The sequence below is a fragment of the Acanthamoeba castellanii genome (assembly GCF_000313135.1).
Source record: "Acanthamoeba castellanii str. Neff unplaced genomic scaffold scf7180000084663, whole genome shotgun sequence".
Classification (NCBI taxonomy): domain Eukaryota; phylum Discosea; order Longamoebia; family Acanthamoebidae; genus Acanthamoeba; species Acanthamoeba castellanii.
Window position 1 is genome coordinate 1 of NW_004457710.1, and position 22,288 is coordinate 22,288.

A 22,288-nucleotide genomic window follows, 5' to 3' on the forward strand; every position below is an offset into this window, starting at 1 on the left:
GGGTGGAAACTGAAGTGCAGATTGGTGTTGTGGGGGGGGGGGCACCTGAGGCCAGCAAAGAGTTGTTGGGACTTTTCTACCAGCAAGAAGTACTCCTGCACCGTCTTCTGGCTTTCCCGCTCCATGCTGTGTGTGGTGCTATTATTATTATTGTGGCGCTAGGTGTTGAGATGGCTTGCTGCTACTACACTACTGTTGATCGCTCGTCCTTCACGCAAGTGCCCCAATGATGTCGGAAAGGGCTGCAGCGAGAACAGCCGAGTTCTCGTGGTGACCGCGCGATGGAGATGGAGAAGGGCGTCTTGTTCTGTTCGTTGTACAATCGATTCCGATTTGGGTGTGGCCGGGCGGAGAAACGAACGGTGAAAAGAGGAAAAGAAATCCCATTTTAATCAGCCGGCCATCACGAACAGCAGAAGATGGTGTGGGACTGCGTGCAAATTTTCGCCATTTCCTTGGCCAGCGCGGTCACTGCCGAAGGTGCACCTCGCCCCTCCTCAATTCTTTCTTGATGAAAACAAGGGGAGTGCCGACTGATTCAAGAGAAATGCTGACGTTCGTCCGTGGGGGGGGGTAGTGCTGTCGTGGCTGCTCATCTACCGAACGGAGAGTTACTCCAGTCTGCAGGGCAAGGTCGAGAAGCTCACCAAGAAGCGTATGCACACTCTCCTTTTCTTTTTGATGGGGGGAGGCGCTACTTCGGTAAATTGTTATTTATTTATTTATTCATCTTTTGCTACAACACCCTTCGTATGATAGTGGAGAAGAAGAAGGACGGTCCTCAGAGCATCGACAAGAAGAAGAGCCGTGACAAGCGCATCGTGCAGTACGAGCAGCAGCTCCAGGAGGCCAACCGAGAGCTCACGCAGTCCAAGATGAAGTCCATGTTCGTCATCGGTATCACCCTCGTGTCGCTCTTTGGCGTCATCAACTCCAGCTTCGGTGGCCTCGTCGTGGCCCGGGTACGCACCACCGCACACGGCACACCACACACGCGTAGCATGACACACGCACCACCGCACACGAATGTGGCCTGACGTGCGCGCGGTGGTGTGCGAACGTGTTGCCCGATGCGTTGGCCATGAGCACAGCTGCCCTTCGAGCCGATGCCCTTGGTGCGCAGCATCTCCCACCGGGGCCTTCTGGGTGTCGACTACTACGAGTGCTCAGCCGCCTTCATCTACGGTACGCGTCGCCCGCGCACCAGCTCTCTGCCGTGTGTTCCTTTCCTAATGCGGTGGTGGTGATGCTGCTGCTTCCAACAGCGCTGTGCAGCATGAGCCTCCGTACCTCCGTGCAGAAGGTGCGCACTTCTTCCCCTCTCCTGGCCCTCCGCGCCACCATACTAACGCTGCGCTGCCGCATTGTGTGTTTGTATATACCTCAAATATCATAGCTGTTCGGGTGGGCTCCTCCCCCGGGCCAGGACAGCATGTTCGGCACTCCCGGTACCCACTAGCGGGTCGACCCCACGCCACAAGCCTCCGCCTCTACGCGCGCAACTTAGAAATATAAAATGACCAAATAAATAAAAAGACCCTTTTTATTTATTTTGGTCAATTCCTTTTTTTAGGTCCTATTTGTGCAGTTATCATTCGAACTCGTCTTCGTCGTCACCGATGAGCGGGTTGGCACGGCACAGTCGCTCAGGTAGCACTCGCGCGATGGCGCGTCCTCGCCGTGTCGTGTCATGCGTCGTGTGTGTGTGGTTTATGGGGCCCACGGCTCGTTCACCAACGACGTGGAGGCCCTGTCCATGTACGCTTCTCTGCCTCCGCCGCACACAGCACGACACGACACGACACGACACGACACGACACGACACGACACGACACGACACGACACGACACGACACGACACGACACGAGTGCAGCGCGATTCATCATTAGTGGCGCACATACAGTCTCCGCCAGATCGTGGACTTCCTGCATCCCGCTCTCCAACAAACACGATGTTCCCGTGCGCTGCCTGAGGACACCAGGTATTGTGCGTGCGTGCGTGCGTGCGGTTGTGTGCGCGTGTTCTCAAACGATTGCTGTGGTGGGTTGTAGGGAGCGCTGCGCGGAGTCGCTCGACGTGCTGGTGCCGCCCGATCCCAACCACCCCTCACGCACGCAGGTACTACTTTCACACACCACACACACACGACACACACGACACTTCTTCCCGCATAAACAAACAAACCAACTGCCCAACAATCCAGTTTATTTATGGCTGTTATTTGGGCTGCTTATAAGCCACCGACGATGAAGCGACCACTGTCCCGGTCCCACGAGAGGAGGACCTTGTCGGTGGAGTCGTTGAAGGTGACCAGGGTCATCTGGGAGCGGGCCACGCGCTTCAGGTTCTGGGTCATGGTGCCGGGCGCAGTGCGGGCGCCGATGAAGATGTAGAAGCTGGTGCTCGACGGGAAGACCTCGTACTCGTCTCCAATCATCTCGCAGGCGAACAGTGGGGGCATGACGGTCCATCGGTTGTTGACCTGGATGTCTTGGGCCAGGCCGAACGCGAGCGCGCCCGTGTCGTTGTTGAAGACAGCCAGCTCGTTCTGGGCCAGCCAATCGCGAGGCTGGCGGGTGTCGAACAACCCGTCGTGAAAGCCGTAGAGGAAGCCCAGGTCGACGTGGTTGCGCCAGTTGCCCATGAAGATCTGGCGGCCCTCGGCCAACGTGGTGACGCTGGCGTAGATCGAAATGCCCCTCGTCTCGTTCCAGGAGAGGTAATTGTGGATGAAGGGGCTGGTAACCGCGGCCCACACGGTGCTCCAGCAGCCGGGCGGGGCCTGCTGGGCCAGCAGAATGGCCTGCTGCGATTCGTGCAATTCGGTCAAGGTGACAGGGTCCAGATCAATTTGGACCTGGTAACTGGCCGCGCTGGAGGTGGTAGCTGCAGCAAGGGCCAGGACCGCCACCACGAGAAGGAACCTACCGGTGTGCGTCATCTTATGCTTCAGTAGAAAAACAACAACAGGCAGTTTTCTTGCGGTCAGGCCCGACAATCATTACAACAAAAAAATGCCCATTTGCCGAACCGGGGTTTTGGACAATTCGCCCACTGGCCTATTAACACTTGCCGAGCCAACAGCCGCAAGTCAAAGGCCGTTCCGCTGATGATTTTGTCGATCTCAGACAGTGATCATCATGAAGGGCGTGTGGGTGTGTGTTACCTGCTGCAGCCTTGTGTGCCCAGCATCAATGTGTTCAACTCTGCCAATCTCTACATGCCCTACCCCAGTGATCTCTCTGGTAAGTCCAGAACTGGTACATCATTGCTGGGGTGGGGCACATAGAGATCTGCAAGCATGTACAAAGATGTGCCCTTTGGGTGCATACCTTGACCTGGAGGGCAGTGGGTGGAAAGTTGAGGTGGGGGTGCCAAGGCACCAAGAAGCATGTGTTCTTCTGCTGTTGGATGTTCAAAAGCATCTGCACCAGATGCTTGAGCAAATGTGTGCATGGCCTCCAATGGCACACCTGTGGCCATACTGCCAGCTCAGGGCCAGGCGCATGTCCAGCAATCAATCCTGAAGAAGCAGGATAGCAATGTGCCAGCAGTGCCAAAGGTGATGAAGGTGGTCTCCTTCACCTTCAAAGCCCCAAAGACAAGGAGCAAGGCCCACCTCGCCCAAGCCAGGTCCCCCTGGTCAGCAGGGCCTCATCATCAGGGCCTCCATCTAGGCCTCCTCCTCGAACTGCCAGCGCCTGCTGCGGCTGCGGCTGCTGCTGCTGCTCCTCCTCTCCCCGCACGTCGCCCGCAGCCCATTCCTTCTGATATGCTGGTTGAAGGTGCTGCGGCGACTTCACCGGGTCCACCGCATTGAGCGACAGAGCTAAGCAGGTGAGAATCTCCTCGCCTTTTTTGACACCCGCACTGACACGACACGACACGACACGACACACGACACGCAGGACTTTGGCCCATCGAGTGGCCGAGCAAAGCAGCACATTGGGGCAGAAGCGTGGCTTTTGGTTCGGCAAAAGGAAGGTTGGGTTGGGTTGAATTCCAAGTCCCCAGTCGTGTTGGGGTGGTGACCACCCATAGTCGTGCACGACTTGTTGTGGTCAAGAACACACTACACACACACGACACTTCGTTGAGTAAATACCTGTGAGAGTGGGCGTGTTGTTTAAGCGCACACCGCACCGCACCGCCACCGCCATCACCGCCGGACTCGGGCTCGTCTGTTTGCGCGCAACATGAGACCACCGCACACGCAACATGACACGCAGTGAGAAATGATACGTGTGGTAGCGGGGGGGGGGTGGAGCAGTGGGCGCACCTGGGAGGTTCAACAGGTGCTTGCTGATGTGGCCCGAGAGCACGCTCTTGGCGGTGGTGGAGGCATAACGGAAGCCATCAGCGGCGACGCCGACATGTCGACTGCACCGCCACCGCCACCGCCGCCACCGCCACCGCGACCACGACCACCACACGCACCACAGAGATCCTCAGAGCCGGGCGTTGCGGCGCATGCGGAACACTAGCGGAAGAAGCGAACCCCCAACGGCGCGATGGGATTGTTCCTCACCGTGCGACCAGCGCAGAATCGTCCATTCGTCACTGTGGTTTCATTTGAGATAATAAAAATAAAAAGTAGTTAAAACTGCCGACGCGAGAGAAGGAAGAAGATGGAGGAGTGGAAGGAGGTGCACCTGAAGGAGCGGGTGGAGGACTACGAGAGCAACCAGCTCACCAAGCTGGGCCTCGAGGGCCTCTCGCTGGGTCCGCAGCTGCCGGAGCAGCTCCTGGAGTTCCTGCGTACGGGGTTCATCCGAGCGCCCCAGCAGCTCAACGTGGAGCACAACAAGCTCGAGACCCTGCCCACCAGCCTCGACGACGTCCCGTGGCTCTCCCAGCTCCTCGCCCTCCAGTGCGCCGACAACCGCCTCTACGCCCTGCCCCAACACCTCGGCGCCCTCACCGCCCTCACCCGCCTCGGTACGTTGCACCAACCCCGAGCCCGATGATATTTACAATTATTATTATATTATTACCATTAGTGCAAAATTCAATAACAAATACAAATAAAATAAAAAGGGAGGTGCCAATTGGTTGTTCCGTTGTGGTGCTCTTTCTCGGCGCTGCAGAGCTGGACCGGAACGCGTTGACGTACTTGCCGGAGAGCATCGGGCAGCTGAAGCAGCTCACCCACCTCTCCCTCGACTCCAACCAGCTCGCCGAGCTGCCCTCGGCCATCGGTACTCGTCCCCTTCCAATCCAATTAATGAACGAATGAACTGGGCGAGTGTCACTCGCGCACGAACACGAACACGAACACGAACGCCTCACGCATGACCGGGGGTGCTGCCTGATCGCCAGGCGACGTGGCGAGCCTGGAGGTGCTGCACCTGGCCAACAACAAGCTCACCCACCTCCCGCTGGACATGAGCCGCCTGTCGCGCCTGCAGCAGCTGATGATCAACAACAACCACTTCGCCGCCTTCCCTCCCGTCATCCCTCAGATCACCTCCCTCACCAGCATCTCCCTCGCCTTCAACGACGGCATCAAGGTACCACACACGACACACGGCACACGACACACGGCACGACACACGGCACGACACATGCGCGCACTCCTGACATTCTGGTCCGTGACACGCAGGAAATGGCGCCTCTGGGGGCGCTCACGCAGTTGAAGGAGTTGCACGTGGAGGAGGGCAAGAAGGTCGGAATCCCCGGCGAGCTGGTGGTCGGCGGGCCGGCGGCGATCTTCGCCTACCTCACATTCTTCGGCAAGTTCCCCTCGGTCCGCTTCGATCTAGAGCGGCATTGGATTCCCGACGAGCAGGCCAGCCGCTGCGCCATCTGCAACGCCAACTTCACCGCCTTCTTCCGCAAGGCACCACTTCCCCCCCTCCCGATTCTCTGCAGCCCGCCCTGCTCACGTGTCGCGCGTATCGTGCGTGTCGTTGTGTGTCGTTGTGTGTGTGTGTGTGTGTCGTGATCTGCAGCACCACTGCCGGATGTGCGGTCGCGTGACGTGCAAGAAGTGCACCGACAAGAAGCACAGCATCCCGCCCAACAACGAGGTGCGCCGTCCAGCCCATCCCCCCCCCCTCCTCCAATCCCCCCAATCACCGTTCGTGCGATGATGATGATGGTCGGTGGTGTGTTCACCGGTCCACGCGCACAGGGCACGCACAAGGTGTGCGACGAATGCTACGGCCTGATCGGAGGCCCCATGTCGCCCCGCGGCTCCAACAACGCCCGAGCAAAGGACCAAAAGAGTGCGTGTGCGCCCTCCCGCCGCACGCACGCTCGCACGCTTTCTCTCAGCCCCAGAGGGAGCCTTTGCTGATGGTTGCCTCGGGGGCTCACACGCAGATGCGGCCAAGGCTGCCCAGCAGCAGCAGCAGGAATGGGGCCTCACGGAAGCCGATCGGCAGAGCCTGTCGGCCGACCAGCAGCGATCCAAACTGACGGCACAGAAGAGCGACCTCGATGCGCAGATCACCTCCAAAACCCAAACACGGTAACACACGACACACACCCCACAAAACACGACACATCGCGGTGCTCATGGCGCGCGGTGGTGAAATCAGGACTGGAGTCGCGAAGTTGGTCACGTTCTACGCCAAGGACCAGGCGGCGCAGAAGACTGCGATGGCCGAGCTGGAGCAGTTGGACCAGGCCCTGGCCTCCCTCGCCGCCCATCAGGCCACTGTCGCGCAGCAGCTGCTGGCCCTTGACTCCACCAACACAGCAGCCTACGCCGAGCAGCAACAAGAGGAGGTAGAACAACAACAGCAGCAACAAGAGGACGAAGAAGGTGAGCAGCAGGAGGCAGGGGCGCAGGCTGCAGCGAAGAGCCCGCGGGCAGCCGCGCCAGGCGGGCAGCCGGCGAAGGCCAAGGTCCTCTACACTTTCCAGGCCCAGAGCGAGGGGGAGATCAACGTCTTCTCCGGCACCATCGTCCACCTTGCGGAATCGGCGCCCAACGGCGATTGGTGCGCCTCTATCTTCACCCGCTGCCGGTTGGGTCCTGAAAACTCACACTGTCTTGGCTTACAGGTGGTTGATTGAGTTTGGTGGCCAGTCTGGTTATGTGCCTCAGTCCTACCTCAGCCCACTGTACTGAGGGAGCAGTAACAATTTTAATCGTTCACGTGAAGTTTGGGCACGAGCTGCCTGCCCGCCACTATGTTCCACGCGCAGTGCAATGACACATTGTGGACAGGAAGTGGACAAGAGTGTCGAGAGCAGCAGTGTCGTTGTTGTGTTGAAGGAGAGCCAAACCAGAGGTGAAGGGAACACAGCCGTCCCAGACAATAAATAGCCCACGTCTGCTGCCGCAGAGAGGTGTGTGTACACCTCGACGCGCACGTCTCGCCGCGAAGGAAAAGAGGAGGGGGAAAACCGGGTGTACACTACAAAAAAAACGTGGAAGAGACACTATCGCTTAGAGGTTGACAGAGTCGTCGCCGCCGCCGCCGACGGGCTGCCTGACGATCTGGTCGAGCTGGGTCTTCTTGGCGTCGGAGATGTTGGCCTGGTGATCCTTGTGCTGCGAGTCGATGAAACCCAGCTCGGCGGTGGCCTGAGCCTGCTCCCTGCTCTTGATGATGTTGTCGGTGCCGGGCCTCTTGGCATCGGAGATCATCTGCTGGTGCTCCTTGTGCTGCGAATCGATGAAGCCCAGCTCGGCGGTGGCCTGGGCCTGCTCCCTGCTCTTGATGATGTTGTCGGTGCCCGAGCGCTTGGCGTCGGAGATCATCTGCTGGTGCTCCTTGTGCTGCGAGTCGATGAAGCCGAGGTCGGCGGTGGCCTGAGCCTTCTCCCTGCTCATGATGATGTTGTCGGTGCCCGAACGCTTGGCGTCGGAGATCATCTGCTGCTTCTGGACCTGGCCGCTCTCGATCAGGCCGAGCTCGGCGCTGGCCTGGGCCTTCTCAGTGCTCTTGATGATCGAGTCGGTGGCGGCGCGCTTGGCATCGGAGATCATGGCCTGGTGGCCCTTGTGCTGCGAGTCGATGAAGCCCAGCTCGGCGGTGGCCTGAGCCTTCTCCCTGCTCATGATGATGTTGTCGGTGCCAGAGCGCTTGGCGTCGGAGATCATGGCCTGGTGGCCCTTGTGCTGCGAATCGATGAAGCCCAGCTCGGCGGTGGCCTGAGCCTTCTCCCTGCTCATGATGATGTTGTCGGTGCCCGAGCGCTTGGCATCAGAGATCATGGCCTGCTTCTCCTTCTGGCCGCTCTCGATCAGGCCCAGCGAACCCGAGGTGTCGACCGACTTCTCGCGGCTCTGGATGAGCTTGTCGGCAGTCCTCGACGCCGCCGAGGCCTGCACCTGCGCCTTCTTGGCACCCTCCTCGAGGAGCGAGAGACCGCTGGTCTTCTCCCTCTGGCGACCCTCCTTCTGAGCCGACGAAGCGATCTGCCTCAGGTTCTGTGTGCACGCAAAGGCGGAGAGAGAGAGAGAGAGAGCGAGCGATCGTTGAGCTGCGCGGTTCCTCGCGAGAGGGGTGCTTGCCCCCGTGTGTAGAGCCAGTGTAGCGACAAAACGGGAAAGAGGAGGGCAGAGGGGCCACGTACGTCCAGTCCGGAGGTGTCAACGGCGGGGGCGCTGAACTGGCCCTGGATGGCGTTGGCGAACGAGAGGACGGTGAGGACCACCTTGGCGATGTTGTTGCCGTAGAAGAGATCCTCAGTCTGGAACTTGTCGCCGGCGGGCACGCCCAGCTTCTCCACAACCTTCAGGAAGTTGTCGATGTTTTCCTGAAATTGGGGGGATGAGCCATCGCGAATCGCGAATGATGAATGCCAAAAGGGGGGGTACCATTTGACGGTAGGCGGCGTTGTAGGTGTTGATCTTGAGGATGGTGTTGGGGCGAATGCCATTGACAAGGCTACAGGGTACCACCAAAAGCAAGTGTCAAAATTGACAAAAAAAAACCGTGTAGAACGAAAGAATTGACAAGAAATGAGCGGGAGGAGCGCGCACTTGCAGAGGACGACGCCGCTCTTGAGATCGGCTTCGAAGTCGTTGACGGGCTGCTTGGTGATGCTGCCGATCCAGTTCTTGGCGAGGGATTCGTAGTGCGAGTCTGTCGCGTAGACCCGGAAACGGTGAGAAGGGGCTAATTCGCGAGCATTGAAAAGGCGAGAGGAAGGCTGCGAGATGCGAGGACGTACAATCGGCCATGGTGGTAGGGTGGTGTGTGAGGGGTGTGGTTGGGGGTAAGAACAAGAACGGGAAGAACGACGCTGAGCTAGAGAGCGCTGGGGTGAGGGAAGAAAAGAAGGGCCACCGCACGACCGAGCCATTCGCGTGGGCGTCCCGTATCCCGAATGCAGCGCAACCAATGGGCCGTCAGGCCAACCGCGGCTCGTGGCGAAAAAAAAAGGGGTGGTGGAAACTGCGAAAAAAAGGTGGTGCCAAGGATATACGAAAGGAAAAAAACAATTAAAAAAGGAAAACCGATCGCACAAGAACGCGGCCCCTTTTTTACTTGGCCTTGGCCTTGGCTGTCTCCCCGCGGCCTCGCCCTCGTCCCGCGGCGCCTCCTCGTGCGGCGGGCTTCTTGGCGCCTCCCTTGGCTCCCTTGGCCGCGCCCTTCTTGGAGGCACGGGCCACGATCATGCTGTCGCCTTCGTCACCCTCGCCCTCGCCCGCCTCATCGTCGTTGAAGGCGTCGTCGCCCTCGTCGTCGCCGTCGCGGCCCTGTGCGGCGGCCTCCTCCGGGAGGACGTAGTTGACGGTGCCCTTGCGGGCGGGGGCCGACTTGACGGCCAGGTGGGCGGCCTTGTACTTGCGGGTGAAGGCGGTCTTGACGTTGGTGGGGATCGACTTGGCCCAGTCCTTGTCGCCCAGCTCCATGAGCTCGAGCACCGTGTCCCAGTCCTCGCGGGTGATCCCGTAGGCGTCCATGAGGGCGAGCACCTCGTCGATGCCGTCGGCGCCCTTCTTCGCGAGCGGGGCCGTGAGAGGCCGCACGAGGTGCGGGAGGTAGTCGAGGCGGAGCAGGGCCTTGTCGCCCGAGGTGGTGGCGCTCATGCGCACGGCGAGCTCGGTGAGCAGACGGAACCGCTTCTTGCGCGACGAGAACTTGCCCAGCCACTTGGGGAAGTCGATGCGGCCCGCCAGGTTGCCCGTCATGAACTCGGCAGGTCGGATGGCCGAGAACACGCCGTGGATGGGCGCCAGCGACCAGTCCTGGTCGCGGTGGATGGCCACGTCGAACAGGTCGGCCTCCGAGAAGGAGTCGGCCGCCTGCGAGATCAGATCCATCTCCACCAGCCGCTCCACCTCCGGGTTGCGGCTCACATTGCGCGCCCGCCGCGGCCTGCAGTGGAGGTAGTTCTCCTGCACCACCACCACCCACCCACCCACCACCATCCGGATTAATACAATAATGATTAATACAATAATAAATAATAAATAATAATAATACAATAATAATAAAGGAGGCAGGGAGGGTGCTCCGTACCTGGATGAAGAGGGGCACGAACGACGGGTCGATGAAGTAGAGGTCCAGCTTGGCGTCGAGCGACAGCTTCTGGTACTCCGTGGCGTTGAAGAGCTTGTTCACGGCGTCGAGCGGACCCAGCTCCACCTCCTTGAGGCTCGTGCGCAGCCTCTCCTGCAGTTCGGGCGCGGAGAGGGTGCCGAGGTCCTTGGACTTGACCGTGAGCATCTGCAGCATGTTCAGCAGCTGACGCACATCGCCGTTCGATGCGTCTATTGCACCCCCCCCCCATGCTCGGGTCAGCACATACGCGCAAAGGGGTCGGGCGACACGCAACACACGACGCGCACAGAGAGATGGCGTTGGGGTCTGTCATGGTGGTGGTGCGCACCGACGATGCGGGTGAGTGTGGCGTTGTCGATGGCGATGTTCTCGCGCTGCAGGATCTGCGTCACGCGGCCCAGGATCTGCTGGGTGGTGGGCTTCTGGAGCTGGATGTCCAGGCAGTAGTTCGCCAGGGAGCGGACTTTCGCCGAGGCGCGGTCGTTGCACAGGCAGATGATGGGAATGTGGGTCTTCTTGATGAGGGCGATGATCTCGGCCATGCCTCCTCTGTCGCCGGACGACATGCCGTCCACCTCGTCCATGATCAGCACCGTCTTCCCGTCTTCCCCTCCACGACCCTGTGCCCACACATAAGCCACACGGGGGGGGGAGATATGTGAGCTGAACGGCGGCCTGGAGCGAGAATCAATCCCCCATGTTGGTCGTATGTGTGTGTGTCGTGTGAGATCTCGTACGGTGAAGAATTCGGCCAGGCCTCTGTTTTCGGTCGACTGGGCCAGGTGCTCCTGTACAGGAAAGTGGTGAGCACCATCGATGGGTCATCGTATATAGAACGAAAACTGAAACGTTGCTCGCGAGGTGTAGCGTAGATACCTTGATCATCTTCTTGGAGCGGGTGTCGGAGGCGTTGAACTCGAGCGCGTAGTAGCCACACTCGGCGGCGACCAGGTGGGCGGTCGTGGTCTTGCCGATGCCGGGCGGTCCGCTGAGCAGGGCGGCGTTCTTCTGTGTGGCACCGCGAGCGGGCGCCTCTCCACGCTTGGCGCGCTGCACCTCCGATCGCTGCCACCCCTGCAGCCAGTCCTGCAGCTTCTTCACCGCCGCGGGGTTGGCGATGACCTCCTTCGTCGACTTGGGCTTGTACTTTTCCACCCACAACTGAACCCCCCCGCGCGATGCATAGGAACGTCATGATAGGTCACCTTCGGTCGAACTCGCCCTCGAGTGTCACGTGGTGGTGAGGGTGGAAGACGAGAGGTACCTCGGGTCCCTTCTTCTGCTCTTCTTCGGCCGAAGCGGGCGTGGGGGAAGGAAGGAGCGGGGCGGCGGTTTGGAGAGCCTTGGGCTTGGCGGGAGCGCCTTCGGTCTTGCGCTGCTTGTTGAACTTGGCGATCTCCGCCGCTGACGGCCTATGCTCCGGCGAGTTGCGGATGAGGTCGAAGAGGCCATCCTCGTCCAGGGCGACGAGCCCCTGCGCCTTCCGCGCCTGTTTGGGTTTCGAACCCAAGTAGTGAGAAAAACCAGGAGAGAAAAAGAAAAGAAAAGAAAAAAAAGAGCCCCCGACGAACCTCAATCTGCTCGAGCTTCTTGGCTCCGGCGTCGGTGCCGACAACAGCGTGGGTGAGCTTCTTGGTGACGCTCTTAGCTACCGTGCCCCCGTAGTGCTCGATGAGCGTGAAACAGTCATCGCGCTCGAGCGAGTCCAGCACGCCGGTGCACATGAACACCTTGCCCCACAGGCACCACGGCTTGCCCTCGGGCAAGTCCTTCATGCCCAGGTGCGGCGGACCGGCCCTATTCTGCATCCAGCTGCGCGACACACCCCATTTGGAGGGAAGGTCAATGCCACGAACGCCACGAACGTGGGAGAGATTTAACGGGAGATCGGTGTGTGTGTGTCGTGTGTCGTACAACGGATAGCCGCCGCCACCGCCGCCTCTCTTGGCGGGCGCGGGTTTGGCTTCGACGACCTTCTTCTCGACGACAGGGGTCTTCCTCTCGATCACGGTCGTGGTGGTCGACTTGGCCGGGCTCTTGGCGGGGCTCTTGGCCTCGGACGGCTTCACCTTCTTTACGGGACTCTTCGGCTCGGGCTTCGCTGCCGCCGCCGCCGCTTTGCTCTTCTTGCCCGGACTCTCGCCGGGAGTCTCGCCTCTCGTCGTCCTCGCGGTGGCGGCCTTCTTGGTGGGCGTAGTGGCGGTGGTGGTGGGCTGGTCCCACGGGATGTCGTCCACGTCCTCCACGTCGTCGTCCCACGGGATGTCGTCCGCCGCCGCCACCTCCTCCTGCTGCTTGGTGTGCGCCTTCTTCGCCTTCTTCTTGGTCGGCGTGCTCCGCTTCGGCTGTGCCTCCACCTCCTCCTCTTCTTCCTCTTTCACCGCTTCCGTTGGCCGCCGCTTGGCCCGCAGAGTGGGGCGCGTGCTGGCGGCGCTGGCCTTGGTCTTGGCCTTGGCCTTGGGCGTGGGTTCGTCTTCAGTACCTTCCTGCACGATGTCGGGCCACGGCAGCTCCTCTGTTCCCATAGATAAATATATTGGGGGGGGGGCGTCATGACCTCTGAGCTGAGGTGTCACACTCGGTGATGTAGCGACGAGGGACGCGTACCAGCGGCCTTCTTGACCTTCTTTGCCGGCGGTTCGCGAGCCTTGGTTGCTGTTGTTGTCTCCTTCTTCGCCGCTGGCTCACGTCCTCTTTTCACGCCCTTCTTCACTCTTCACGGCACAAAGGGGGCATGAGCGCAGCCCTTGCACACCACGGCCTCAAGAAAAAGATGCAGAGGGTAGCGTACGGAGCTTCGAAAATCGTCGTCATCGGGCTGGGAGCTGGCTGCACGAGCGCAGAGGGAAGATATTCAGAAATCAATTCACACAATCAAACTTTGAATAAGAGAAACAAAAATAAATAAATAAAAATGCATCAATAATAACTAGCTTCTGGCCATGTCCGACAGGGCCACAGGTGTGCAACCGCAATGCAAAAGGGAGGGTACCGGCAGCGGGAGGCTTAGCGCCCTTCGGTCGATTGAAGTAACTTGTAATCAAGCTCTTTGTTTTTGCATACCGCAGCAACATAATCATTAGCGCAAGCAAGAGTATGGCGCCGGCCTCGCGTATCAAGCTGAACGTACCATCAATCGGGGACCGCAGAGGGATCTTAGGTTTGCGTTGGGAGCAGAATCCAAAAAGAAACGTTTGGGTCGTTGGTCATATTTTTGGTTTGGCGCCTTTTTTTGTTGCGCTGGCCCAAGGCCTTTTTCACGGTTCCGAGGCGGGAGGGGCCGGAGCAGCAGTAGAGGAAGAGGAAGCAGAGGGCTGAGTCGACGGTGGTGGAGCAGAGACGCTGGTTGGTTCGCTCGCGCTCGTGTCAGTGACACCCGCCGGCGCGGCCGCTGCTGTCTCGTGGCCGTTGCCGGGCTTCACGGGAGAGGACGAAGGTGAGTCTGTGGGCGAGGGGAAGACCCACCTCACGTTTCGGTCGGCCTCGGGCGAGTGCTGGATTGGGGAGCGTGGCACGACCGAGGACGGTGATCGTTAGATGTTAGCTCTCCTGCACTGCATGAGTGGCGAGTTGTTCAAGAGGAGAGGGAGGAGGTACAAGGGGCGAGCGGGCGTGCACGCGCCGCAAGGCGGGCTCGACCAGCTGGTTGGTCTCGGCGAGGCTCACCACGATGTGCGCGTACTGCTTCTGGAACTCCTCCCCACACTCATCGGCTCGTCCCACGGCCTGCAGAGCACACCAACAAAGGTCAGATGAGGTGGCCAGCGGAAGGAGAGAGCCTCTAGGGCGGCGGAGTTACTGATTCGGCTTTGTTGTTCATTTCGCGAAGCTGTGCGATACACTGCTCTTTCTGCAGCAGCAAGCGCAGCAGGCCCACCATGCTTTGCAGATCTTCCTGCGGATACTGGACGTGTGTCACTGCAGCGCGGAAACTCGATTAGCGACCGCAGACCCAGTGCGTTCTATGTGTCGTGTCGTGCCGTGTGCGGCGTACCGGAGCCGGCGCGTGTGGGGGTACGCGGAGACTCTTGTCCGGGGTAGTCAGCCGCGAAGGAGGAGCGGGGTTCGTGGGTCATCAAATCGGTGTCGGCCACCCAGATGCCTCCCAGGTTCGCGTTCATCTGCTTGTCGATAAAATCCACCTGGTACTGCCCATCGCCCACCGCAATCACCACGCCTCGCGACAGCCGCCGCTGCGAGGGATGGAAAGCTGCCACGCCACGCCACGCCACGCCACAACACCAGATGAGTGCACTGCGCCCCCTCGACTGAAGATAGGAGGTTGTATATATGAATGAACATCACGTGGTGGCGGGTGGTGCGAGCACCTAGGGCGTGCACGCCGATGGGCATGGGCAGCGGTATCTCTGACACGGGAGGGTAAAAGGAGCGCGAGATCGGGCTCTGGCAGGAGGGACACCCGGTGCTTAGTATCAGACAAGCGCACACAACGGCTGCAGCACTAGTGCGGTGCAGGGAAATACGCGTGTTGCGCGCGGGAGGGGAACTCGGTGTACCTTGCCGTTACGCAGCTCGCGTATGTTGGCGCGGTAATCGTGCAGCTTGGCGCGCTCGCCTTGGAGGAAGGCCTGCGAGAACCGCCGAGGCTTGCCCATCACACTCCGCACGTGGCCCCACTCCACCCTGGGCGTATGCGGCAACGAAAGAAGGGGGGGGGAGGGTTGGCTTGCGTGCTGGGCTCGAGCGCGGGAAGGGGGGAAGCAGCACTACCGTGTGAGGTGGGTGATGTGGCCCAGGCCCATCTCGTTGAGGCAGTGCTGGAAGTCGTTGTACTCGAAGAAGGGCCGGTCCATGTCGGCGCAGAACCACTCGTACATGCTCCACTTGGCCGTACGCTCCGACTTCATGAAGTTGGTGAGCGTGGTTTGGATCTTGGCCTTGGCCTTGTCGTTCGACTCCGCACGCGTGTCCGAAGCCCGCTTGCGCTGCGATCGCACGAGAGTTGGTGAGCCCCAGGAGGAGCGGCGGGGAAGGACGCACGAGGTGGTGGCGTACTTTGGCTTCGCGCGTGGGCGTGGAGCGGGAGGCGGGGGGCGGCTGCAAGTGGTGCTTGCTGCTCGCCCACTTGGCGCGCAGCTTGGGCGGCAGGGCGTCCGTCATTTGCGCGCCACTGCCGCTGCTGCTCGCCGCGTAGGAAGAGGGCGCCTCCAGGGGCGCCCGTCGGGTACTACTCCTGGCTGTGGTGGTCGAGCCTCGGCCTTTGCGCGGGCCGGCCACCGATTCCTCCTCCTCATCGGCGTACCCTTCCTCCTCCTCCTCCTCCGCTTCCATGTCCCGGTCGTCGTTCTGCAACAGGCAGCCCGCGTGAGCGTACCGCCAAAAAAAGACCGAATGTAGCGGAGGGGCGGAGGCAGCACCAGCTCCTTGCGGCCGGAGAAAGTGATGGCAGAGCGGCGGCGTGAACGGTCGGCCGGCGGCGGAGGGCTGTCGAACAGCTTGCGCTTGCGGTCCCGCCGGGGCTCCGTGGCCGATCGCTGGAATGCACACACACACACACACACACGCTGGTGGGTGAGTGACAGGCCCAACGCAAGGTGGGCGGGCAAGACGGGGCGGGCTACCTGCATCTGTAGCTTCTTCCTCTCCGCCGCACCTTGGAGAGGCGTGACGGCACTCCTCTACACACGACACACAAGCCCACGCTGCGCCATGAGCGCGCCAGCAGACAGAGCGAAGCGGAAACGAGGAGAGCGTGGAGGAGGGCATATGTGTGTGCCTTGGAGACCTGGCTTTTGCGCGTGGCAGGCGGGGAGGGCGGACCCTGCTCTCCGACCGAGGCAACGCTCCCTGGATTACGGGGGAGGGAGGAGATTGGATGCGCTGCTCTGCTGCGTTCCGGACCAGCAAGAATAGGCGGGCGTACCAGCTGGGCGCGGCCGCTGCCGATCGGCGATGATCTTGTAGAGCGCCTGTTGTGTTAACGTTTCGTCGTTAAGCAAACCAAACAGCTCAGAAAACAGCAATCACCACGCCACCATTACACGCCGATGATGCTGCGTGCGCGCGCGGATTCCTTGCTGCCAACAGGTACAACAGCAAGAGGACAGGGCCAAACCCATGGTGGGGGTGGAAGGCCATGGCACACGTACCAGAGCGCTGGTGTGCTCGGGCGGGAGGGAGAGGTAGCCGCCGTTCTGCTCGTAGAGGGCGGCCACCATTTCCGGGGTGCGGTTCTTGAGCTCCGACGCTATCTTCTTCCACGCCCTGCCGTGCTGCCGCAGCCCTGTGTGGCCGGCCACACCACCCCACCGCAGGTCAAACAAGTGCGCAGCAGGGTGGCCAACCTCCTCCTCCTCCTTCCATGTCGCCAGGCAGGGCAATGGGTTATTGGGGGGGGGGTACCGTGGTAGAACTGCGTGACTTCAGCCTCGGTCCAGGGCGCTCCTGTGTCCCCGTCATCGGCACCCGCAGCGAGAGCCCCGCTGCCGTCCGACCACGACGCTGCCGCGTTCTCCTTGGCGGTGTTGGTAGTGGCACCCGCGACAGGCTTGCGAATGCGGTTGGAGCGCCGCAAGCCTCCAAACTCCCCCGCCCTCTCCGCTGACGTGCCCGCCGTCCCTCCTCCGCCCGACGACGGGGCGCCCCCGCTGCTGCTACTCGTGCTGCTCATCCTTCTTCCCCTCTGCTTGCTGTTGCCCCTTGGCCTAAAAGAAGCAGAAGGGGAAAAGGGGTGGGAAAACAACAACAAACGTTTCGCGCCATTTTTTCAGCACGAAGTTTTGGGGCTGGGTTGTGTGTGCATGGATGGTTGTTGTGGCCTATGTACAGCTACTGGCTGGGCGCGGCACAGCTCCAGCCAGCACGATCAACAACCACCCCTTCTCTCCCTTCTTCGCCCTGGTGGCACGGCCACCACCCCAGCAGGGGAGAGGACGCGTAGAAGACTAACAGCTGCAGTCTGAGCTCTTGTTGTCGGCGGCTGGCTGTCCGCCGGCCACCTTGATGTTCTCCTGCTGCTGGCTTGGCGCTGGGGCAGCCGCCGCACCGCCTGTTCCGCCCGTTCGCTTGGAGATGGCGCTCACCAGCGCCGTCACCGCCTCGTCCACATTTACATTTTCCTTGGCTGCGTTGCGACGACGACCCATGGCAGCCAGCAGAAGAGGGAAGGTGAGCGCCGCGTTCATAGAGCTGACTCAGCGAGCAGCATCGATGCGGGTGGGCCAGGGGGATCGTACCAGAGGTGGTGAACCACGCTGCGAAGCCGTGCTCCCGACAGTATTCGTTCATGACCTCCTCGTTGCACGGGTTCTTCACCAGGTCGCACTGGAGGGAGAGAGAGAGAGAGAGCCAACTGGGTCAGCCAGCCTTCCTCGCCCCGTAGACGTCGCGTGATGGGTGGGTGGTGGTGATGGCGGAGGAGGAAGAGGGGGTCATAGATTTTTTTAATATACCTTGTTGGCGAGCAGCACCACGGGGATGGGCTGGTCATGGAGGGTGACCTGTTTACCCGAGGGTCGACCGATGAGGACGGCGCACGAGGTGGGGTCGGGAGGAGTGGCGTGGCGTGGAGGGTGGGTGGGTGCAACCAGGAAAATACCTTGGAGTCGATGTCCTGCTTCCACTTCTTGACGGCCTCGAAGGAAGAATTGCGGGTGATGTCGAACACCACGAAGGCCCCGACTGCTTCCTGGAGTGGAGCGAGCAGGGACACAAGAAGGGAGGGCAGTCAGCGCTTGACAGGAACATGTGCCAAGGCGGTGGTGGGGGTGAGAGTACTTTGTAGTAAACACGTGTCATGTTGCCGTATCGCTCCTGTCCTGCAATGTCCCATAGCTGCAGACGCACCAGCGTTTTCGAGTCCCAGTTGATCTCCTTCAACGCAAAATCGACCCCGATCTAATTGATATTTGAGTTACACCATGAAAATAAATATTAAAAACCGCACCGAGCCGGCAGTTGTAGGACAGGCAGAGAGGTGCTAAGTTGGGTACCGTCGATTTGTAGCTGTCGGAGTACATGTTGTTTACATAACGACGAATGATCGCCGTTTTGCCTATTGCAGAAGCGTCACATCGATGTTGAATGATGGATTCAAATTAGCAACGGTCTGGGGAGGAGGGGTACCGGTGCCCATGTCGCCCACCACGAGAACCTTGTAGAGATACTCAGAAACGCCTTCCTCGCCCATGATTTATACAGTGTTGTTGGTTGTGCTTGTTGCTCCCTCCGTTCGTTATTTTGTCGCGGTGGTGCCTCCGGTGCGACAGCAGAGAACTCGCTTCCTTCTTCCTTCGCTTTTCCTTTTCGTTTTCCACGTGCCTGCAAATACGTTGCACAACCCTGACCATCCCACCTTGCAAAGAGAGAAGGGAGTCCTCTTGATCGTGGATGATGCCGAGCTGCCCCAATCATAATAAATAGTACACGCTGTGATGGTGGCGGTGGTGATGGGCGGAGAGAGAAAGAAGGACAGACGCGAGAGCGCTTCAAGCGGCTGCCGGGTTGAGTGGGTGTGGCGGAGATGAGAGTAGAGGGAGAGGAGAGAGAAGGAGGGTCAGAGGCGTGGCGATGCAACGCCAGCGGCGGAGCGGTGGACGGCCTTGGTATGCGAGAAGTGGCGGAAGAAGCGGTCGTAGGAGATGGGCGCGATATCTTCAATGCAGAGCGGAGCTCCCGGGCGGGTCGAGTCGCCCACGCCGGCGAAGAGGAGCGAGAGGCGGTGCGTGAAGGGGCTGATGACGTTGACCTCCTTCTTGGACACAATCTCCGTGCTCGCCACCTCCCGTGGCCGCCCCAGCACCCGGTACCGCGCCGACCGCTGCTGCCACTTGATCAGCTCGCGCTGCAACGAGATGAACAGCTTCAGGAACCGGTCCTTCTGGCTTCCCTACTCTCACGCGTAGCGTGTCGTGTGTCGTGTCGTTGGTCGTGTCAGCGCAATAGGCAAGACAGGAGGTGACTGGGCATGAGGACGCACCTTGCCCTTCCAGCTGAAGATCTGGTAGAACTGGTTGCCCTCCTTGACGACGAGCTGCAGCCAGGCCTCCTCCTCCGAGAAGTGCGTGCGGAAGTAGTGGAGGGACGTGCGCTCGATGACAAACTCCAGCTTCGCCGAGCGGAACACGCCGTGCTTCTTGATGAGCAGGGTCTCCGGGCTGAAGGTGAAGGAGATCTTGAGCACGATGCACAGCATCAACGCAAAGAAGAACCCCAGCGCCAGGATCGCCAGCGTCAGCCCTGCAGCCACCGCCTCCTCGGTCAGCGTCACGAGGCGAGCACCCGCGCACACGGCGAGGAAAGGGCGAGGAGATTCCAGACTGGTGGCGCACCAGCAATGCCGTAGTACATCTCCACGCTCTGGAAGTAGCCGCCCAGGTAGGGCTTGTCGCCGTAGCGCAGCAGCACCCCGGCCCCGATGCCCAGGAACAAGATGGCCAGCGGGAACAGCGTGAGCTTGCCCGTGAACAGATACTCGATGGTGGCCGCCTCCCGCTCGTCCTGTGCAATCGACCACCCACCCGCCACGCACCCACCCGTAGAGTCTGAGGGCCGCGTCCACTTCGGGGAAGGCGAGAGCTGCAGCGGCGCCTGCGCGTGGGTGGTGGGTGTCGTGCGGGTGGCTGGTGGGGACCCACCCGTGCAAGCAGGGGTTGCTTAACTGTTGCGTACGGCTTGGAGGTTGTCATCGCCTTTTCCATCTCCCTGCTCTCTTTCGTTGCATCTGCTTCGGCTTCTGCGGCCTCGTGGTGCTCCTGCTCTGTGTTCGCTTCTCCGACTGCTCCTGCCGCCCCATGATGGGGTCCCGGTCCCGTCGGGTCCCGCACTGGATGGCGAGGTGGTACTACTCGATTGTGATCCTACTCCACCCGCAGAAGTATGGCGTTTGGGCAGGAGGGGCGCGCCATCCGCGGCCTCTTCGTCGTACTCGTAGTCGGGGGTGCGCCCCATTCGTCCATCGGGAATGTGTACTTGGTGTTGTGGCCACGCCCCTCCCTCTGTGGTTGGTTTTCCTCGCGCCACATTTTTCCCTTTCTGTCGACGCCGGGCGAAAAGTGTTTCCGGTTCTCTACCAAGGGCACCACGAAGCAAGAAGCAGCCAAGGCCATGGACGAGCAAGCACACGGCACTTCTGCTGCTGCCGCTGCTGCCACCGGTAATGGTGGTGGCTGGTGGTGCGCGTCGCCGCTTTGTGGAGGACTACCTGACCCCCTACAACGCCTACTCCGCCACCCACACCCTCCAGCTCGTGCAGGTACGTCGCTACCCACCTCCCCCGGCTGCACGTTGGCCAACCACTGGGCACACTACACTAACACGCTGGGGGGCGGCGGCGGCATCGCGGGGTAGCAATGGCTGCACGAGCACGACTATGTGCAGGCCCTCGCGGCTCTGGAGAGCGAAAGGTGCAGCAGCAGCCGCAGCACCTGCTCCTTCTTCCGCCTCTCCTCCTCCTCCTCTTGTCCCACGTTGGACGCGCGAACGTGACCGTGATGGTGGATGGGTGGATGGCGCGGTTGTGGTGGCTGGTGGCTGGTGGCTGGTGGGGGGGGGGCACAGTGGGGTGAGCTACACGGCGGAGGGGCTTCAGCGGAGTGGGCAGCTAGCCAGCATCCTCACGGAGCACCACGAGCTGCAGCTCGCCATGCAGGGCGAGGACGAGGCGCGCAAGACCCATCTGGAAGAGCTCGTGCGTTAACCCACAATTGCCCTCTACCCGGGACAACGTTGCAGCAACGTTGCACACACAACACACACACACAACACACACACACACACACACACCAACACACACAGCACACACAACACAGCACACACACAGCACACCATGCACCATTCAACGGCGCCTATGGTTAGCCCGCCACCAATCGAATCGTCACGTGTTGGCCTCGCGGTATGCTTGGGTGTGCGTGGGTGGGCGCGGGTGCAGCTGGCTGGCGGCAGCGGGCGGTTCGTGAATTCGATGTCGGCGTCGCTGGACAACCTCCACCCGGGCAAGCCCGTGCTCGCGGTCGCGTTTTCGCCCGACCCCGAGAAGACGTGGCTAGCGACGGGGAGCGCCGACAAGACCATCCGCATCACCGACTACGAATCGCACGCCCACATCGCCACCTTTGACCACCACCAGGCCGGCGTCATCAGCATCGCCTTTAGCCCCGTTCAGCCGTACGCCCTTCGTCGATCCACGCTTCTGCATTCACACAGCCAGCGGCTTTGCTGCATGTGTGTGTGTGTGTGTGTGTGTGTGTGTCGTGTCGTGTGTGTGTGTGCCATGTGTGGCGTGGCGCGTGTCGTGTGGGCCTAATGGGCTTACGCGAGGGTGATCCACGGTACTACCGTAGGGATCAGCTCCTGTCCGGCTCGATGGACGGAACGGCCTCGCTCGTCAGCGTGGCCTCGTCGAGTGTCCAGCAGCGCTTCTCCGACCACAGAAAGTGCGAGCCCCCTCCTCCCACCTCCTTCCTTTGCGTGGCCGCTGGTCCTGCCACGCCGACGTCGTCCACTTCACCCCCCCCCCCACCAAGTGGCGGGACTCATCCAGCCGTCCACCCCACCCCCCCCCCAATCCCGCCCGCCCGCCCCCCCCATGGTAGGTATGTGGTGTGCACGGCGTGGCATCCGGAAGGCCGGTACTTCGCCACGGGCTCATACGGTGCGTAGGCGCTCTGCCCCCTTCTTTTTGCCTGGCGAGAGCGAATGGGCGATTCCCAACATTCTGCCATCTATCTGTCTATCCAATCAAGATAGGATCTGATATATAGGTATATGTATCCCATCTTCTTCCCATCCGCAGATCACACCGTGTGCCTCTACGAGAAAAGGTGCCTACCCCCCTCTCCTTGCGATCGCCCCCCCCCCGT

General features: G+C 60.7%; 9 protein-coding genes across 9 annotated transcripts in view; 3 read left to right on the plus strand and 6 right to left on the minus strand.

Moving 5' to 3' along the window:
- Nucleotides 1-419: 419 nt before the first annotated feature.
- On the plus strand, nt 420-2,393 carry ACA1_109690 (transmembrane and coiled-coil domains 1 family protein; the record flags this gene model as incomplete). The annotated part of the gene is made up of 8 exons (XM_004357087.1): nt 420-480; nt 578-655; nt 760-962; nt 1,092-1,185; nt 1,266-1,303; nt 1,589-1,650; nt 2,052-2,118; nt 2,238-2,393. 8 exons carry the CDS (start codon nt 420-422, stop codon nt 2,391-2,393), a joined length of 759 nt encoding a protein of 252 aa, XP_004357142.1.
- A 1,280-nt stretch (nt 2,394-3,673) lies between these two features.
- On the minus strand, nt 3,674-4,554 carry ACA1_109700 (uncharacterized protein; the record flags this gene model as incomplete). The annotated part of the gene is made up of 5 exons (XM_004357088.1): nt 3,674-3,691; nt 3,747-3,853; nt 4,149-4,181; nt 4,280-4,380; nt 4,529-4,554. The coding sequence occupies 5 exons, from the start codon at nt 4,552-4,554 to the stop codon at nt 3,674-3,676; spliced, it is 285 nt and encodes a 94-aa protein (XP_004357144.1).
- A 74-nt stretch (nt 4,555-4,628) lies between these two features.
- Nucleotides 4,629-7,078, plus strand: ACA1_109710 (FYVE zinc finger domain containing protein; the record flags this gene model as incomplete). Its single annotated transcript, XM_004357089.1, has 9 exons — nt 4,629-4,938; nt 5,088-5,198; nt 5,320-5,510; nt 5,603-5,899; nt 5,952-6,029; nt 6,134-6,227; nt 6,325-6,472; nt 6,543-6,947; nt 7,012-7,078. The coding sequence occupies 9 exons, from the start codon at nt 4,629-4,631 to the stop codon at nt 7,076-7,078; spliced, it is 1,701 nt and encodes a 566-aa protein (XP_004357145.1).
- Nucleotides 7,079-7,399: 321 nt separating this feature from the next.
- Nucleotides 7,400-9,142, minus strand: ACA1_109720 (calponin domain containing protein; the record flags this gene model as incomplete). Its single annotated transcript, XM_004357090.1, has 5 exons — nt 7,400-8,386; nt 8,533-8,715; nt 8,777-8,846; nt 8,942-9,044; nt 9,133-9,142. The coding sequence occupies 5 exons, from the start codon at nt 9,140-9,142 to the stop codon at nt 7,400-7,402; spliced, it is 1,353 nt and encodes a 450-aa protein (XP_004357146.1).
- A 303-nt stretch (nt 9,143-9,445) lies between these two features.
- ACA1_109730 (replication factor rfc1 c terminal domain containing protein) lies at nt 9,446-13,283 on the minus strand (the record flags this gene model as incomplete). The annotated part of the gene is made up of 10 exons (XM_004357091.1): nt 9,446-10,303; nt 10,428-10,678; nt 10,798-11,089; nt 11,207-11,257; nt 11,346-11,630; nt 11,734-11,958; nt 12,041-12,281; nt 12,384-12,984; nt 13,077-13,183; nt 13,261-13,283. The coding sequence occupies 10 exons, from the start codon at nt 13,281-13,283 to the stop codon at nt 9,446-9,448; spliced, it is 2,934 nt and encodes a 977-aa protein (XP_004357147.1).
- Nucleotides 13,284-13,726: 443 nt separating this feature from the next.
- Nucleotides 13,727-17,100, minus strand: ACA1_109740 (Myblike DNA-binding domain containing protein; the record flags this gene model as incomplete). Its single annotated transcript, XM_004357092.1, has 13 exons — nt 13,727-13,963; nt 14,067-14,195; nt 14,269-14,387; nt 14,464-14,679; nt 14,798-14,873; nt 14,987-15,113; nt 15,201-15,415; nt 15,486-15,776; nt 15,848-15,964; nt 16,216-16,277; nt 16,354-16,399; nt 16,580-16,713; nt 16,833-17,100. 13 exons carry the CDS (start codon nt 17,098-17,100, stop codon nt 13,727-13,729), a joined length of 2,037 nt encoding a protein of 678 aa, XP_004357148.1.
- Nucleotides 17,101-17,374: 274 nt separating this feature from the next.
- ACA1_109750 (lightoid family protein) lies at nt 17,375-18,618 on the minus strand (the record flags this gene model as incomplete). The annotated part of the gene is made up of 7 exons (XM_004357093.1): nt 17,375-17,553; nt 17,666-17,753; nt 17,882-17,929; nt 18,028-18,117; nt 18,207-18,326; nt 18,422-18,483; nt 18,555-18,618. 7 exons carry the CDS (start codon nt 18,616-18,618, stop codon nt 17,375-17,377), a joined length of 651 nt encoding a protein of 216 aa, XP_004357149.1.
- Nucleotides 18,619-18,984: 366 nt separating this feature from the next.
- Nucleotides 18,985-20,128, minus strand: ACA1_109760 (uncharacterized protein; the record flags this gene model as incomplete). Its single annotated transcript, XM_004357094.1, is given in 6 exon segments — nt 18,985-19,317; nt 19,408-19,667; nt 19,678-19,747; nt 19,836-19,928; nt 19,960-20,050; nt 20,100-20,128. 6 exon segments carry the CDS (start codon nt 20,126-20,128, stop codon nt 18,985-18,987), a joined length of 876 nt encoding a protein of 291 aa, XP_004357150.1.
- A 458-nt stretch (nt 20,129-20,586) lies between these two features.
- The window catches only part of ACA1_109770 (WD40 repeat-containing protein), a gene marked incomplete at both ends in the record, with an annotated part of 2,869 nt that continues 1,167 nt past the window's right edge, over nt 20,587-22,288 (plus strand). The window contains 7 exons of the mRNA XM_004357095.1: nt 20,587-20,682; nt 20,778-20,833; nt 20,988-21,117; nt 21,358-21,593; nt 21,770-21,862; nt 22,022-22,080; nt 22,222-22,249. Coding sequence (XP_004357151.1) covers nt 20,587-20,682; nt 20,778-20,833; nt 20,988-21,117; nt 21,358-21,593; nt 21,770-21,862; nt 22,022-22,080; nt 22,222-22,249 — 698 coding nt within the window. The remainder of the gene's footprint in view (nt 20,683-20,777; nt 20,834-20,987; nt 21,118-21,357; nt 21,594-21,769; nt 21,863-22,021; nt 22,081-22,221; nt 22,250-22,288) is intronic.